The sequence below is a fragment of the Bos mutus genome, chromosome 14 (genome assembly GCF_027580195.1).
Source record: "Bos mutus isolate GX-2022 chromosome 14, NWIPB_WYAK_1.1, whole genome shotgun sequence".
Classification (NCBI taxonomy): Eukaryota; Metazoa; Chordata; class Mammalia; order Artiodactyla; family Bovidae; genus Bos; species Bos mutus.
Window position 1 is genome coordinate 6,144,865 of NC_091630.1, and position 17,555 is coordinate 6,162,419.

Sequence of the window (17,555 nt, forward strand, 5' to 3'; positions counted from 1 at the left end):
TCAAAATACACTTTTTTATATTAAAAAATAAGACTGTCCTGAGATGGAATGCCAGAAACAAGCTGTTTTTCTTAGTAATGGACAAACAGCATCACTGGGACTTTCCAGGGGTGAACCCCATGTCTTTTAGAAGCTAAATGATTCATCTGACAAGATAATGAGTTGGTTGCTTTTTTTCTGGGAATATTTGCAAAGAACATTCTCCCCTTGGCTAAACAGCTTACAAAAATTCTGAAGTGATATAAAAAATAATAAATATAAAAAGAAATAAACTAGTTTACCACAAACGGATTCAGAATGGAGTCAGAAAGGTAGACATGTAATACTTGGATATCTTGAAAAGAAATCTCCTCCTGGGCTGACATGTATCTGAGATAAGTATTATTATTATGGCTAGAAAATTAATTTTAGACTGTATTTAGAAACTTCTTGGGAGTTGGATGGGAAAAAACCACAGGATCACAGTAGTGATTTTATTTTATGAATTCACATCTTTATAATAATAATATAAACTTTACTCACCTTTTTGTGTTTGTATAAAGAGCTAATAGACGTAAATAATATGTCAGTTTCACTTTGGCATATATTCATACTCCTCTATCCTCACAAAACTGTATTTGAGAAAAGAGAATATTTTTTAAACATGTGGTGTAACTTTGTAAATAGTTAACATTAGAGTTTCTCTTCTGTGGCATAATGAAGAAGGTCACTGTTGTGTGTGTCTAAGCATACTGAGGCTGTAAGTTAAGGAGTTGGGTGATGTCTTGCTCAGTTTAGGTTGCTATAACAAATACAATGGACTGGTAGCATATAAACAACCGAAATTCATTTCTCACAATTCTGGAGGTTGGAAGTCTATCACTGTGCCAGCATAGTTGGGTCCTGGTGAGAGCTCTCTTCTGTTTTATAGGATTCTTGTATTCTCTCATGGTGGAAAGAGGACAAGAGGGCTCTCAAGGGCCTCTTTATAAGGGCAAGAATTTCATTTATGATGGAGTCCACCTCCTAAAGACCCAATCTTCTAACCCTATCACATTGGGGGTTAGAGTTTAAGCACATGAATTTTGAAGGAGCACAAACATTCAGTCCATTGCAGGTAAGAGGAGAGGGCTGTGAAATGGTGAGAAAAGACCATATTTTAGCATCAGAAAAACAAGGACTTGTATAGTGTCAACTGCTTTATGTGAGTAATGGAGATGGTGTGATAATTAATAGTATGTGTCACCTACCCTGAGCCACAGGGTCCCAGGTATTTGTGCAAGCAAGCCAGGTCACGACAGTCAAGGCCAACTCTTTGCAATTCTATGGACCATGTCCTGCCAGGCTCCTCTGTCCATAAGATTCTCCAGGCAAGAATACTGGAGTGGATTGCTAAGTCCTCCTCCAGAGGATCGTCTCAGGGATCGAATCCGCACCTCTTATGTCTCCTGCATTGGGAGGTGGGTTCTGTACCACCAGAACCACCTAGAGACCCAGGAGAGCCAATGACATAGTTCAGGTCTAAATCTGAAAGTCTCAGGATTGATGGCATAATTCCAGTTTGAAAGCTGGCAAGCTCAAGACCCCAGGAGGCACAGAGTCTGAAGGCAAGAAGAGCTCCTGTCCCTGCCAGGAAGAGTCTCTCATTCACAGGAGGGTCAGCCGTTTTGTTCTACTCATGCAGGCCCTCAACTGATCTGATGAGGGCCACTTACATTAGAGAGGGCACTCTGCTTTACTTAGTCTACACATTCAAATGTTAAAGTCATTCAAAGCACCCTGACAGCCACAGCCAGAGTACACAGCTGTGTGTCCAATCAGCTGAGGGCCTGCATGAGCAGAACAAACAGGCGGACCCTCCTATGAGTGAGAGGGACTCCTCCTGGCAGGGACAAGAGCTCTTCCTGCACTCAGACTCTTTGTGCTTTCTGGGGTCTTGAGCTTGCTAGCGTTCGAACTGGAATTGTACCATCAATCCTGAGACTTTCAGATTTAGACCTAACTATGTCATTGGCTCTCCTGGGTCTCTAGCTCACTGACTGGCAATGTTGGGACTTCCCAGCCTCCATTATCATCAGAGACAATTCCTTATAATAAATCTCTTTATATACATAAAGTCTTGTTTATACACAGGACTGTAAAAGGTCTGTTTTCATTCTAATCCCAAAGAAGGGCAGTGCTAAAGAATGTTCAAACTACCACACTATTGCACTCATTTCACATGCTAGCAAAGTAATGTTGAAAATTCTCCATGTCAGGCTTCAACAGTATGTGAACATGAACTTCCAGATATATAAGCTGAATTTAGAAAGGGCAGAGGAACCAGAGATCAAATCGCCAGTGTCCATTGGATCATAGACAAAGCAAGAGAATTCCAGAAAACATCTACTTCTGCTTCATTGACTATGCTAAAGCCTTTGACTGTGTGGATCACAACAAACTGGACAATTCTTAAAGAGATGGTAATATCAGACCACCTTAACTGCTTCCTGTGAAACCTGAATGCAGGTTAAGAAGCAACAGTTAGAATTAGACATGGAACAACAGACTGATTCCAAATTGGGAAAGGAATACGTCAAGGCTGTATATTGTCACCCTGCTTATTTAACTTATATGCAGAGTACATCATGCGAAGTGCTGGGCTGGATGAAGCACAAACTGGAATCAAGATTGCTGGGAGAAATAGCAATAACCTCAGATATGCAGATGACATCACCCTTATGGCAGAAAGCAAAGAGGAACTAAAGAGCTTTTTGATGAAGGTAAAAGAGGAGAGTGAAAAAGTTGGTTTAAAACTCAACATTCAGAAAACGAACATCATGACATCAGGGCCCGTCACTTCATGACAAATAGATGGGGAAACAGTGACTGACTTTCTTTTCTTTGACTCCAAAATCGCTGCAGATGGTGACTGCAGTCATGAGATTAAAAGACACTTGCTCCTTGGAAGAAAAGCTATGACAAAACTGGATGGCATATTAAAAAGCAGAGACATTATTTTGCCAACAAAGATCCGTCTAATCAAAGTTATGGTTTTTCCAGTAGTCATGTATGGATGTGAGAGTTGGACTATAAAGAAGGCTGAGCATTGAAGAACTGATGCTTTTGAACTGTGGTGTTGGAGAAGACTCTTGAGAGTCCCTTGGACTGCAAGGAGATCCAACCAGTCCATCCTAAAGGAAATCAGTCCTAAACATACATTGGAAGGACTGATACTGAAGCTGAAGCTCCAATACTTTGGCCTCCTGATGCGAAGAACTGACTGACTGGAAAAGCCCCTGATGCTGGGAAAGATTGAAGGCAGGAGGAGAAGGGGATGACAGAGAACGAGATGGCTGGATGGCATCCCCAACTCAATGGACATGAGTTTGAGCAAGCTCCAGGAGATGACGAAGGACAGGGAAGCCTGGCATGCTGCAGTCCATGGGGTCACAAAGAGATGGGCATGACTGAGTGACTGAACAACAACAATCTTGTTGTTAAAAATATATTTATATCTATATCCTGTTGATTCTCTTGTTATCTACTTCTGGCACATCTTTTGCTAAGTGTGACAGAAACTAAAAGCATAATCAATAATATCACAGTGCACTTTACACACAAAGACAGAAAATATCTACAACAAGCATTCTCCCCAATACTAATCGATCAGCTTGGACACATAATTCCTATTCAACCCACGGCTTAGGTCAGAGGATAAAATATATGCACTTACAATAAAAAACCTGACTTTAAGTTTTATTTATTAATAATCTAACTTTTTTAAGTTCAAAAAGTTAAGGTGAGAATGTCATTCACACAGCTTCTATATTTAGCACCTGCAATCAATCAAATCCTTAATGTTTTTCAAGGAGAAGGAGCTTTTTAAAACCTAGTTTTAAAACCTGGTTTTGCCCAGGTTTAAAGTTGCTGATTTTTACTAACTGAAGATATCAAAATCATTACTACTCATTGAGAGTGTTGTGAAATAATACTTTTAATAGAAATTTATTTTACCATTGATATTTTCTAGTTATGTACAAAACCTCTGCTCTCTAGGACTCAAGATGTGGTACCCTTGATGCCTGTGAAATCAAAAGAGGAAGGCTTTGGTAAGTCCTCCACGGGATTTAAAATTAGGATTTCTAGTCATATTAGTCAAAAGTGACGCTGGAATTTCCAGTCATCCTTTTAAGCTGCTCCTTCAATGTAACTGGCTCTCCCTCCATCCTGAGGAAAAGTGTGGTTGGCTATAAAGCCAGAGCTTTAAACTAACATGGGTCTACTCAGTCTGTCAGTAATTCTCAAGAGATTTTGCTGCTTATATTGCAAAGTGAAAGTGTTAGTCACTCAGTCGTGTCTGACTCCTTGTGACCCTGTGGAATGTAGCCCGCCAGGGTCCTCTGCCCATGGGATTCTTCAGGCGAGAAGACTGGAGTGGGTTGCCCTTCCCTTCTCCAGGGCATCTTCCTGACCCAGGGATTGAACCCAGGTCTTCGGCATTGCAGGTAAATTGTTTACTGTCTAAGTCACCTAGGAAGCCCATATTGCAAAATGAATAATCGAACATTCCAGAGAATAATCAGTTCATGAGTCCAAGAGTCTGAAATGGGACTGGTGTGACTGGAGCAGAGACATAGGAAGAAGGGGAAGGAACTGCGCTCTGGGGTAACAGACAAGCCATGTCCAGGAGTTTCGTGTGTTTAAGATATGATCCATTTTCCGGGTAACTGAAATGTCTGCATTTTCATACTTCAGAAAAGTGAAAGTACTCTGTTAGGTGAAGAAGAATGTATCCTGAAAAATGTTAGTTATGGCTTCCACTCCAGTCCTTTGAAAAACTACCTATCATCCTGGTTGTTACAAAAAATAAAATATACTGAAATAAATGCTAGAAAGAGAGATCAGTTCAGAAAGTTAAGCTGTTGATTAGCAGCGAGTGTACTGGTGGGAGGCAGGGAGACTTCCGCTCTGGGATCTGACTTTTCCACTGTCTGATCTTGGCGGAGCTGACCCTACAACTAGAGGCAAACTAATTAATCTCTTTGTGCCTTGGCTGCTTGTCTTTGCAGTAAAGACAACAGTGACTAACCCCCAAAAGGACTGTAAACCGTCTATAAACGCCAACTGTTACAGATATAATATAAATACTTATCCCAGTTTTGAGAGTCTAATATTTACTTCAGAGTTTAAGTATCTTCTCTCTGCCTAAATAAAATGTCATGTTTAATTTTTGTCAAGCTCTTTTTTGTATGTGTGGTAGAGTAAGCTTGAATTTATTTTCTCATGCAGTCAAATCTATGCTTATTAAAAATGAACTTTTTCTGATGCCTGTTGTTCAACCCAATACACTGGGTCCCAAATTATCTTTGTAACACCTCTTGGCAGCTCACAGTTTAATGCAGTAGAGCTGCTGGGAGAGGAGTGGGAATAGGGGGTGAAGGAGAAGCAAAGGTACTTTTAACTTTTTTATAAATGACAGGTCTTCTTGCCTCTTAAATAAGGATACGCTTATTTCAGAAAAGTGAAAGTACTCTATTAGGTGAAGAAGACTGTATCCCGAAAAATGTATCCCGAAAAAGCAATTCAAATTGGATCAGCAGACACATAAAACCATGCCAAGCGGTGGCCAAGTGAAGGAGCTTCAAATTGGGTTTTATTGTGGATTTGCTGATTCACATGGAAATTGCCATTTCCTTTGTGATATTTCCAGTAATTTTGTGGGAAGTATTTATATAATTGTATTCCTTCAGTGGCATAAAGATTATCTCTTTCTATAATTATTCTTGGTTATCATATCACATTTTCTTTCACAGATGAAAGGAAATAATAATCTTCTGGAACAATAAAATGTTTGCAGAATTGAAGTAGCTATTTCTTTGCAATTCAGAGAAGAATCATACATTCTCTTCAAGTCCTTTAAAAAAATTCAAGCCTTGTAACTATGTAGGCTATTGGCAAGATGATATTAATGACTCAGATATGTGACTACACTGTCTTTGTTGGTGTGCTTTGGACTATGGCCAACCGGCTGCCTAAAGATCCTGGTTCGCGGCCGTGGTGGGCTGCTAAGGAACAGTGAGCTGGACAGACAGAAACCACCCTGTGGCTCCGGCCCGGGTCCCCTGTGCCGTGTGACTGCTGTAGTTCTCTCGGCCTGTGCTCAGCTCAAGTGAGGAATGGGAAAGTGTGAAAGTCGCTCAGTCGTGTCCATGAGGACTAGCTGTCTGAAGTTCAGAGTGCAGAGTTAGGTGTGTTATTGAGCTCTTACCTGACCGGGTCTTCTTTCCCTGTCTCCATTTCCTTCTGCTCTGGTTTTGCTGCAGTTGATGCTGCTGGATTTTGAGAGTCAGGGTTTGTGGTCCTGTCTTCATGTGTATTTTTCTCAGAGACTTTATCTGTGGGAAAGAAACAACATATAAATAGAAGAATATACGCCACTCTTAACACAGCTGTGTTGGACAGCAGATCATGCTTGTTTTTGTGTTTTCAGGATGGTCTTCTCCAGAACACCTCCTCTCAGATTCCTCTGAACAAAGTAGGATCTTATTCAGGAGATCTTAATAACATGCAGAACCTTCAGACTGATTAAAAAATACACTTAAATGTGGTGCATTATGCAACAAAAATTTCACATGGTATAATTTCTTTTTGATATTAGCAAAGCTGAGATTAATAAGGATTAATATTCAAAATAATTAACATTCAAAAGGCATTTTCAGTTCGCTAAAGTATTCATAATTTATGGCTGAAATTGATTCATCAAAAATTCAGAAAAATAAAATAGGCAAAAAGGATGTCATTGGTATTTAGAATTTTGCATTCTAATTTTGCTTGTTGATAAAAATGGCTTTTGATTTGATCATTTTAGCTATGACCTCTTTTCTGAAGAAGCAATGCAAGCTAATATGTATTAGATTCATTTTTATTTTTTCATTCAAACCTACAAATACAATTTCCAATTAATATAGTTTAAATTGTAATTTACCCAGAGAATAATCAATTCATGGGTAAATATTTGAATTTTAGAGAATATTTTAATGAAAGTAAATTGCTTAATATAAAAAGAAAATATAGAGGGGGCAAAGAAATACAATGAATACAATTTAATTCATTATTCACAGTTTCTAATTTATTTTTAATTGGATGTACTATGTTTAGGAAATTGAAATCAAAGCCCAAATAATGATTCTTACTTTATTATAGTACATTATAATTTTAAAAACTTAAGCCAACACAGTATTGAAAATTTGGGTTTGCAAAACTGATAAATCGGGAGATGATCGCTTACTTTACAAAAGTTTTCACCATACAAGTACTTTAATATCAAAATTGCTATGATCCATCTAAAGGTTTTCAATATACTAAGCTTTTCAGGAACATGTTTCAAGAATAAAGTCAAGTCATTACTTGAGCAATTAAAAAAAAAAAATTATCTGCTGACTCAGTAAAAAATCTGCCTGTGATGCGGCCAGATCAGGATTTGATTCCTGGGTGGGGAAGATCCCCTGGAGACAGGAATAGCAACCCACCCCAGTATTCTTGCCTGGAGAATTCCATGGACAGAGGATCCTCGTGAGTTATAGTCCATGGGATCGCAAAGAGTCAGACATGACTGAGTGACTAACACAATATACAACAAACTCCTGGATTTTCCAAGATGATTTTTTTTTTTCATTTTGCATCTATTTACTTTTGTTTTGGAATTAAAGTAATTTTGGCTGGAAGATAGGAAACACACACTTTCCATATGTCATTTTGTACTAAGAAACTTGAGATAGAAATAAAAGAGAAGAATTTTCCTTATGTATTTGGCTCAAGTCATATCTATTTCTTTTTATCCACCTCCCACAGTCATTTTCCAGATCTTTGACACTGTGCCATGTACTGCTGCCTAAGAAAGCGGATGGCCAACTCTTTTTCCTATGTCTACAAATATTGGGGGCAACCACTGTATGGTATTTTAAAGCAGAGTTCTTAACCTCTGGCTGTGGATGTCCAGTACATTCCTGGACTGGAACTCTTGACACTATATGTTTTGTATAAATTTTTTCCCATGGAGAGGAACTAGGGTTAACGTGAGCTCATCAAAGGAGTCTGGACCAAAAAAGGGCTATGAGTTATTTTGTGCACATATGAATTTCTAGAAACACCTGTCCCCCAAAGAATATTAGGATTGAAGTAGAGCATGAAAAATGAATAAAAGAATTCAGAAAAAGCCCTCCTGAATATAAAAGAGGCAGAATCTGTAAAACAGAATATTCCTTAGGAGACTTTTAGTGACTACTTCTTAGAGAGGCACATGGGTATAAGTTATACTATCCTCTTCTTCCTCTTCCATTTCTGCTAGTACCAATTATATGACCAATCGTTTTGCGGCAGTTATTTTCTTCCATTCTAATAAAGAATTTATCTTTATTCCACAACATTTGGATTAAACTAAGTAAGCAGATCTTCGCATCTTACCAGGTCTCCTCTAGATATTACCAAGCCTTTCTAAAAGGATGCTCCATTATGACAAATCTGGGCTATTTAGAAATTAATTATAGCCTAATTTGCTTTGTGGATAAGCATTTCAATTATAAAATAAATCCTCAATCATAGCTTATTGATGAAGATGAGAAACCAGTTATTTTCCATTCTTGGATTCAAAGCAGAACAACTAAAAAAAAATACCTCTGAGAACTGAAAACAAAAGGCTCTCCATCAACCATAGTCAGTGTGGGTGTCTTTTCATCCATGCAGCATGTTATTTTGTTTGTGGGAACAGATGGTCACATTGTTTGCATCATCTTCGTCATGAAAGAGAAATCCAAAATACATGGCAAACCTCGCATTGGCATCTGGGTAGAGTTCTGTGAGCTGGGCATTGTACTTGTTCCCAGTTTTGCACATGGACAGCAGGATTCCCTCTTTTGTAGCTGCGCAAATGAACGGAATGAGCCTTCCTGCCAACTGTGCTCTTTGCACACTGTCGAGCAATTGCCAGATCTCATCAGGATACTTGGTCAAATTTGGCCCTGGAATGTGTACCCATGGCAGATATCAGAGTGTTCTGATATGGCTGCTTTTACTGAATGCTCAAGGGTGAGTACTGAGTGCTCTCCAAAAACCTGGCTGATTCTGTCTCCAGCCTGGGCCTCAGTAATGCACCTCCAGACTGCCTGACCCCCTGGTAGCAGGGCTTGGTGACGACCTGTGTGGGTGTGAAACACCTGCTTTCCTCTTCAAGACAGGAAACGATTGATGAAAAGTCATCAACCTTCTATATTTTATCAGTGGCACTAAAAAACTGCTGCAAAAGGAGGGATTCAAATAAAGAAACTAATTTGGGAATAAAGTTCTTAATTAGGCATTGGTTCAAGTGGCTCTTTTTTGGATGAATGTAAAAAGAAGACCTGAAAATGCTTTCATTGGTTGGAATATTTGATGCAGGTGATCTTATTACTTAGTTAAATTTCTAACTCTTAAAACAGCAAATACATTATGGGTTCTGTTTCAAAAACAAATCTTTTTATTCAGTTCAGTTCAGTCCTTCAGTCATGTCCAACGCTTTGCAACCCCATGGACTGCAGCACACCAGGCTTACCTGTCCATCACCAACTCTGGGAGCTTGCTCAAACTCCATCGAGTCTATGATGCCATCCAACCATCTCATTCTCTGTCGTCCCCTACTCCTCTCGCCTTCAATCTTCCCAGCATCAGGATCTTTTGCAATGAGTCAGTTCTTCCCATCAGGTGGCCAAAGTATTGGAATTCCAGCTTCAACATCAGTCCTTTCAATGTATATTCAGGACTGACTTCCTTTAGGATGGACTGGTTGGATATCCTTGCAGTCCAAGGGACTCTCAGGAATCTTCTCCAACACCACAGTTCAAAAGCATCAATTCTTCAGCACTCAGCTTTTTTTATAGACCAACTCTCATATCCATACCTGACTACTGGAAAAACCATAGCTCTGAGTAGATGGACCTTTGTAGGCAAAGTAATATCTCTGCTTTTTAATATTCTGTCTAGGTTGATCATAGGTTTTCTTCCAAGGAGCAAGCATCTTTTAATTTCATGGCTGCAGTCACCATCTGCAGTGATTTTGGAGTCCAAGAATATAAAGTCAGTCACTGTTTCCCCATCTGTTTGCCATGAAGTGATGGGACCAGGTGCAATGATCTTTGTTTTTTGAATGTTGAGTTTTAAGCCAATTTTTTCACTCTCCTCTTTCACCTTCATCAAGAAGCTCTTCAATTCCTCTTCACTTTCTGCCATAAGGGTGGTGTCATCTGCATATCTGGGGTTATTGATATTTCTCCCAGCAATCTTGATTCCAGCTTGTGCTTCATCCAGCCTGACATTTTGCATGATGTACTCTGCGTATAAGTTAAATAAGTAGGGTTACAATGTACAGCCTTGACATACTCCTTTCCAAATTTGGAACCAGTCTGTTGTTTCATGTCTGGTTCTACTGTTGCTTCTTGATCTGCATACAGATTTCTCAGGAGGCAGGTCATATGGTCTGGTATTCCCATCTCTTTAAGAATTTTCCAGAGTTTGTGGTGATCCACACAGTCAAAGGCTTTGGTGTAATTAATAAAACAGAAGTAGATGCCTTTCTGGAATTCTCTTGCTTTTTTGATTATCCAACAGATGCTGGCAATTTGATCTCTGGCTCCTCTGCCTTTTCTAAATCCAGCTTGAACGTCTGGAAGTTCTCGTTTCACGTACTGTTGAAGCCTGGCTTGGAGAATTTTGAGCATTACTTTGCTAGAATGTGAGATGAGTGCAATTGTGCAGTAGTTTGAACATTCTTTGGCATTGCCCTTCTTTGGGACTGGAATGAAAACTGACCTTTTCCAGTCCTGTGGCCACTGCTGAGTTTTCCAAATTTGCTGGCATATTGAGTGCAGCACTTTCATAGCATCTCTTTTAGGATTTGAAATAGCTCAGCTGGAATTCCATCACCTCCATTAGCTTTGTTCATAGTGATGCTTCCTAAGGCCCACTTGACTTCGCATTCCAGGGTGTCTGGCTCTAGGTGAGTGTTCACATCTTCATGGTTTTCTGGGTCATGAAGATATTTTTTGTACAGTTCTTCTGTGTATTGTTGCCACCTCTTCTTAATATCTTCTGCTTCTGCTCTTATTAGATGCCAACAATACCTGAGTGCTAGTTGCTGGATGAATTAATAAAGACTAAATCTGAGTACTCTGATTAGATGCATAAATGATACTGTTATTTTCCTCTTAATGAATGAACATTTGGCATTAAAAAGTGAATAACACAGTTTACGAAGCATATGATTAATGGGCACCCAAGGTTATATTTATGGCTCAGCTTGTGATTAATTTTATAGTTGCTAGACTATAGGTATCCTTATAATAATTTTAATTAGAACATAACACTTTGATCACACTTGAAATTTTATTACATCTTTGCAGATTGTGAAATGACACGGAGGACGCTGGCAAACATTATAGCAATGCATGTACAATGGAGTCTGATGGAGCACCCTGAAATGCCACCGAATAGAAAAATGGAGTACTTTACATTAAGTGCTCGTGCAATTTTTAAAAATCTAAAGAAGAAGGAATCAGAGTAGGTGAGAGTTCTGGAAACCTTCCTATTAGAGGAATGGTTGAGGAACTTAAGTTCTTTAGCTAAGGTACTGAAGACTAACTAGTGACCTAGCCACTATTTCCAATTCTTTGAAGGGCCATTAAATAGACAAGAAAATAAAATTATTTCACACAGTCCAGAAGGCACAGGAAGAATCCATCCATGGAATTTATAAAACACACAAACAAACCTCAAACATTCTTAAACTTGTCTAACAGTGAAACGCACATTTTTGTGAGGCAGTGACAGCCCCATTGCTGGAGGTGTGCAGGCAGAAGCCTTTGCCAAGAGTGTCAGATGAGGTCCTTGAATCTGGTCAGAGGTTAGCGTTCCTCCAGGCAGCCGTAACATGCTAAGAAGTCCTGAAGGGGTTTTTACATTTAGGCAGATTTTGCTTTAACATGCATCTCCATAAGTAAAAAAATGAATAATAGCAAACAAAAAAGAATACAGATTCACATAAGGTAGCTTTGGTACTGTGTCAGAATCAGCTCTGGTACTTTCTCAACATCATGCTTGATTTCCAGGACATTTTGTTGGGAATAATTCATCTAGAAAATACATTTTATGTATAGGTATTAAGGCAAGTGGTGATTTACTGGTGCTAGGTACCGAATAGAGAGCTCTAATCCTTACATCACTAATTCTCTGGGTGACTCTAGATAAGTCGCTTTTCTATAACAGTTTCCTCATCCATAAAATGAGAAATACTTTTGTCATGGGGATTTCTGTGAGGATTAGATAAAGACTGCATTTGAGAAAAATGCAATATAAATACGAAGTGTTCCACCAGCCAGACTACGATAAATTAAAATTATCTTTAAAAAAAGTATCTATATTAACTCCTTCATGTCTGCACAGCATTAATGTGTGTGGGGTATACAGGAACTTTTGTTTACTTAAAAGGATTCCAGGGATTTGGAAAGCAGAATGCGATTTCCTATATTTTTTTAGTAGAAAGAAGCCTAAAAACATAGTTTGGTGTAACTGAATTATGCAAATATATTTAAATCATTCAAGCTACAAAAAATGGCATTTTGTCCAAAAAATAATAAATGAGCAAAAATACCCATCCAATTCACATTGGTTACAGTCTCAAGTTTTTAGTTAAAAAAAAGATGGAAACGGAGGTATTTGATCCTAGTCTGCTCTTCTGTTTGATATTTAAAACAGAGTATGGTTTCTCTGCCTAACTTATTCTTTTAGCCGACACAGCCCCCCACTTCCGCTACGTCACAAGCAGGAACAGTGCCTGAGGGCGCCCAGAGCGGGGCAAGCAAGAGAAGGCGGCCGTCCGCAGCTGCCGGGAGACCGCCACGCTGTAACGGAGGCTGCGCACTGGGAACAAAGGCTGTTCTCTGAGTCAGGCAGACCACTCTCTCTGGACTATGGACCAGGAAGTGAATAGATGGCGGGAGAGCAGTCCAGAGGAGATCCGCAGACAGGAACATAGCCATCTTGAGAACTGAAGCCACGTTGACCGTGAAACAAGAGTCAGAGAAGGCAATTAGCCCCTAGGACAGCTTCTGTCCCCAGACTGCTTTTTCAGTTCCAGTTATCCACAAGTTTTCCTACAGTGAGCCGTTGTCACCCAAGGTGCCCTGATCACTCCTCTGTCCCTTGCCAACCCAGCATGGTTTGGACTTTTCGTCCTCATTTCAAACCATAAAAGACACGGTATAGATATATATATATTTTTTTAGACTAAATTTTCAGAAATTTCACATGCCAAGTTTATTCATTTCTCATTTCTTTTGTCCATCACTACATTAGGTATCATTTTTGAAAGAATATTCCTTAGTGAGCTCTATAATTCTAGTTATATACTATATAAGACTGTTTCTTTTCAGATGAAGCAGAGAAATATGCTTGGAGCAATTTTGGTAAGAATTTAATTCATTTTTGTCGTTGTTGTTGTGGTTTCTATATTCCCATCTTACCTTTAGCTGGTGAATAGGACTGACAGTCACAGAGAATGGACTATAATGCTAAAATTAACCATAGTAGTTCCTCTTCTGGATGCCAGTCAAGCTGTTTGCTCTTACATGGGGAATTTACTGATACTTATAAATTAGATTTCAGTAGATAGTCTGTCTATTTTCCTATCCCACATAAGGCAAGTTAAATTGTACAAGTTAATTGTTACTGCCAAGGACTAAAGAGTGGTGTTAGTTGCTCAGTGGTGTCTGACTCTTTGCAACCCCATGGACCAGAGGCGGCAGGCTCCTTTGTCCATGGAGTTCTCCAGGCAAGAATATTGGAGAGGATAGCCATTCTATTCTCCAGCTGATCTTCTGGATCCAGGGATCGAACCCAGGGCTCCTGCATTGCAGGTAGATTCTTTTCTGTCTGAGCCACCCAGGAAGCCCAAAGAAGGGTCTCTTGTTTAAATAAGCTAGGATTGCCCCTCTTTTTTTGGTCTATATTTTAAAAAGTCAACATGTTTTATTTTTTAGAATAGTTTTGCTCTAGAGCTGTTATCTCTCTGGATCTCTGTTCAAACTGTTAAGAAGCAGCTGAGATGCAGGCCACGTCAGTTTGGAGAGATGGAGGGAGCTGGCAAGGCCTGGGATGCTCTGCAGACCTACACTATGCTGGACCTGGAGCGCTGGGATCTTGGTTGTGGAGAGCTGTTTGGCCCAGAAGATTCAGGGGGATCCCACAGCTGTAGTCTGTTCGCAGCACAGTCTGGGCTGAAAGGCACGAGTGGAGAGGAAGGGAAGGGTAAGAGGAGAACTAAACGCATCTTGTTGAGGGCTGTCAGCGTCCACAGGTTTGAACAACATGGAGAACCTACAGGTGGTGGGTTAGAGGCCACGGGATGGTGGTATGGGTTAAATTTGACAAGAATTCAGTTTTTCCTTCTGGGATTTAAAAAAGGGAATCTGTGAACATTTAAAAAGTCAATGTTTAAAAACTGGGACACTTCAAGCTAAGATTTGTCTTTGCAGTCTCTCTAGACTGGAGATGGAAATGTCTGGAAGCACGTGACCCATATCCCCACGTGGAAGCGGCTGGTAGGATCCGCTTGGCCTCGGGGCTCTTTGGATCGGGCATGAGCAATCCTCACTTGCACGCCCTGACTTCCGTCAACACTGGAATTTACAAACCTCAATGCTCAATACTTCACCTATATTACTTAAATTTATACCCACAACCTAGTCATGACAGTATTATCCTTATATATAAGCAAGCTCTGAGTCAGAGATGTTTAATATCTTGACTGCTACTGCTAAGTCGCTTCAGCCGTGTCCGACTCTGTGCGACCCCATAGATGGCAGCCCGTCAGGCTCCGCCGTCCCTGGGATTCTCCAGGCAAGAACACTGGAGTGGATTGCCATTTCCTTCTCCAATGCATGAAAGTGAAAAGTGAATGTGAAGTTGCTCAGTCATGTCCGACTCTTCACGACCCCATGGACTGTAGCCTACCAGGCTCCTCCGTGCATGGGATTTTCCAGGCAAGAGTTCTGGAGTGGGGTGCCATTGCCTTCTCCAATATCTTGACTAAGGTCACAGAAAAACTAGTAAGTAGTAGAATTATAATTTGAATTCAGGAGTGTCAAACTCTAAAATCAATGCCCTTTCTAGTATAAAACACAGCCTTTAGTATTAATTGCATGATTGTCTGGACAGAAAAAAATGTTTTTAATTGTGACTTTTAAAAGTATGGAGTGTTTTGAAGCCATATACGTCAGTTTTCTATTGCTATAGCAAATTACCACAAATGTAGTGGCTTTAAACAACAGAAATTTTGTAAGTCAGAAGTTTTAAGACAGACTGTGTTCTTTCTGGAGGTTTTAGGAGAGAATCTGCTTCCTCATCTTTCCCAGCTTGTAGAGGCTGCCTGTATACCTTGGCTCAGGGTCCCTTCCCCCGTTTTCAGAATACATCAATGCAACCTCTGCTTCCCTTATCCCATCCCCTTCTTCAGCCTTTGGCCCTCTTGCTTTCTGCTTGTAAAGACCCTCTGGCTACACTGTGGTCCCCTTGATAACCCAGACTAATATTACCATTCTCAAGATCCTTAACGTAATTACATCAGCATTTTTTTTCCATGTAAGGTAAGAAATTCATAGGTTTTGGGGGTTGGGGTGTGGACATCTTTGAGGCGGGCATTATTCAACCTACCACATTGTACTGGCGATGGGCACCTAACTTTGATACACTTCCACACAACAGAGTCACTTTACAGCATCATGAATCACTAGGTAAGTATTTACATATTCCCTCCTGGTACCAAAACATTTATTTAAAGAACCATTCAATGTAACATAAATGAAGTGTAATCCTAAGAAAGATGATTGTAATCAAAAGAGGACTTTAGTAAGTTATCTTTATTTGAATCCAAAATATATTGCATTCTTCATTTCCATGCAGATATAAATTAAACCATGCTCAGCAGAAGATAAGAGTTCTATAATCAGAAATCAACATCTGCAGATATTATGACATTGCACCTGCATGTTTGGAAGTGAAGAACACAAAAATACCAACCATGTGTAAGATGCTATCTTTAAGCAGTAATAATTTTGCTTTTACTTTTTCAAAACAAAGTATCTGTTATTCCTATTAAAATTTTTGAAGACATGCTTAGTTTGCAAATTTAAATGATGCTGTTTTTCTCCTTCCTACTCAAATAGCTCCTCTGTTAAATGAAGCGTCCACAAAGAGTTTTTATTACCAATCGTGAAAATTAAGCTTACAAATACACTTTGAATAAAATATAATAAGAATAAACTTATAATCCTGAAGATGTGATCCTTGGTTTCATGCCATTAAGCTTATATTTTTATGTGAGAACCACAGATTTGAGACCATTACTATTATAAAATAACTCATACTATTAAAATCTCATCGAAAAACAAAGTACTTAGAAATGAACCTGACCTAGGAGGTGAAAAACTTATATGCTGAAAACTATAAAACAATGATAAAGGAAACAGAGTGATTTAAAGAAATGGAAAGATATCTCATACTGTTTGATTTGAAGAATTAGCATTATTAAAATGGCCATGCTACCCAAAGCAATCTATAAATTTAATGTGATTCCTATTAAATTACCCATGATTTTTTCACATAATTAGAATGAATAATCCTAAAATTTATATGGAATCATATAAATATAAGAGATGCAGAATTGCCAAAGCAATCACGAGGGAAAAAACAAAGCAAGAGGCATAACTCTCCCAGGTTTTAGACAATATTACAAAACTACAGCAATCAAAATAGCATGATCTTGGCAGAAAAACAGTCATGCAGATCAACAGAACAGAAGAGAGCCCAGAAATAAACCCACATACCTGTGGTCAATTAATCCTTCCACAAAGGAGGCAAGAATATACAATGAAAAAAGACAGTCTCTTTGGCAAGCGGTGCTGGGAAAGTTGGACAGCTGTGTGTAAATCAATGAAGTACATCATACTCAAAACTAAACTCAAAGTGGCTTAAAGACTCAAACATACAGCATGACAATATAAAACTCCTAGAAGAGGACCTAGGCAAAACATTCTCTGACATAAATCATGCCAGTGTTTTCTTAGGTCAGGCTCCCAAGGAAATCAAAAAGAAACAAATGAGAACAAATCAAATTTATAAACTTTTCCACAGCAAAGGAAACCATAAAAAAAGTGAAAAGATAGTCTACAGACCGGGAGAAAATACTTGCAAATGATGTGACTGACAAGAACTTGATTTCCAAAATATACAAATAACTCATAGAACTCAATAAGAAAAAACGAGCAACCCAATTAAAAAAAAATAGATGGAAGGCCTAAATAAACATATCTTCAAAGAAGACATACAGATGGCCAGTGAAAGTGAAAGTCACTCAGTCATGTCCAACTCTTTGCGACCCCATGGACTATATAGTCCATGCAATTCTGCAGGCCAGAACACTGGAGTGGGGAGCCTTTCCCTTCTCCAGGTCCAAACAGAAACAGACTTACAGACATGGAAAACAAACTCAAGTTTACGAAAGGGGTAAGGGG

The 17,555-nt window shown here is 39.2% G+C and overlaps 1 protein-coding gene across 1 annotated transcript in view; it reads right to left on the reverse strand.

Moving 5' to 3' along the window:
* The window catches only part of CNGB3 (cyclic nucleotide gated channel subunit beta 3), a 188,260-nt gene that overhangs the window by 162,057 nt on the left and 8,648 nt on the right, over positions 1–17,555 (reverse strand). The window contains exon 3 of the mRNA XM_005888278.1: positions 6,230–6,356. Coding sequence (XP_005888340.1) covers positions 6,230–6,356 — 127 coding nt within the window. The remainder of the gene's footprint in view (positions 1–6,229; positions 6,357–17,555) is intronic.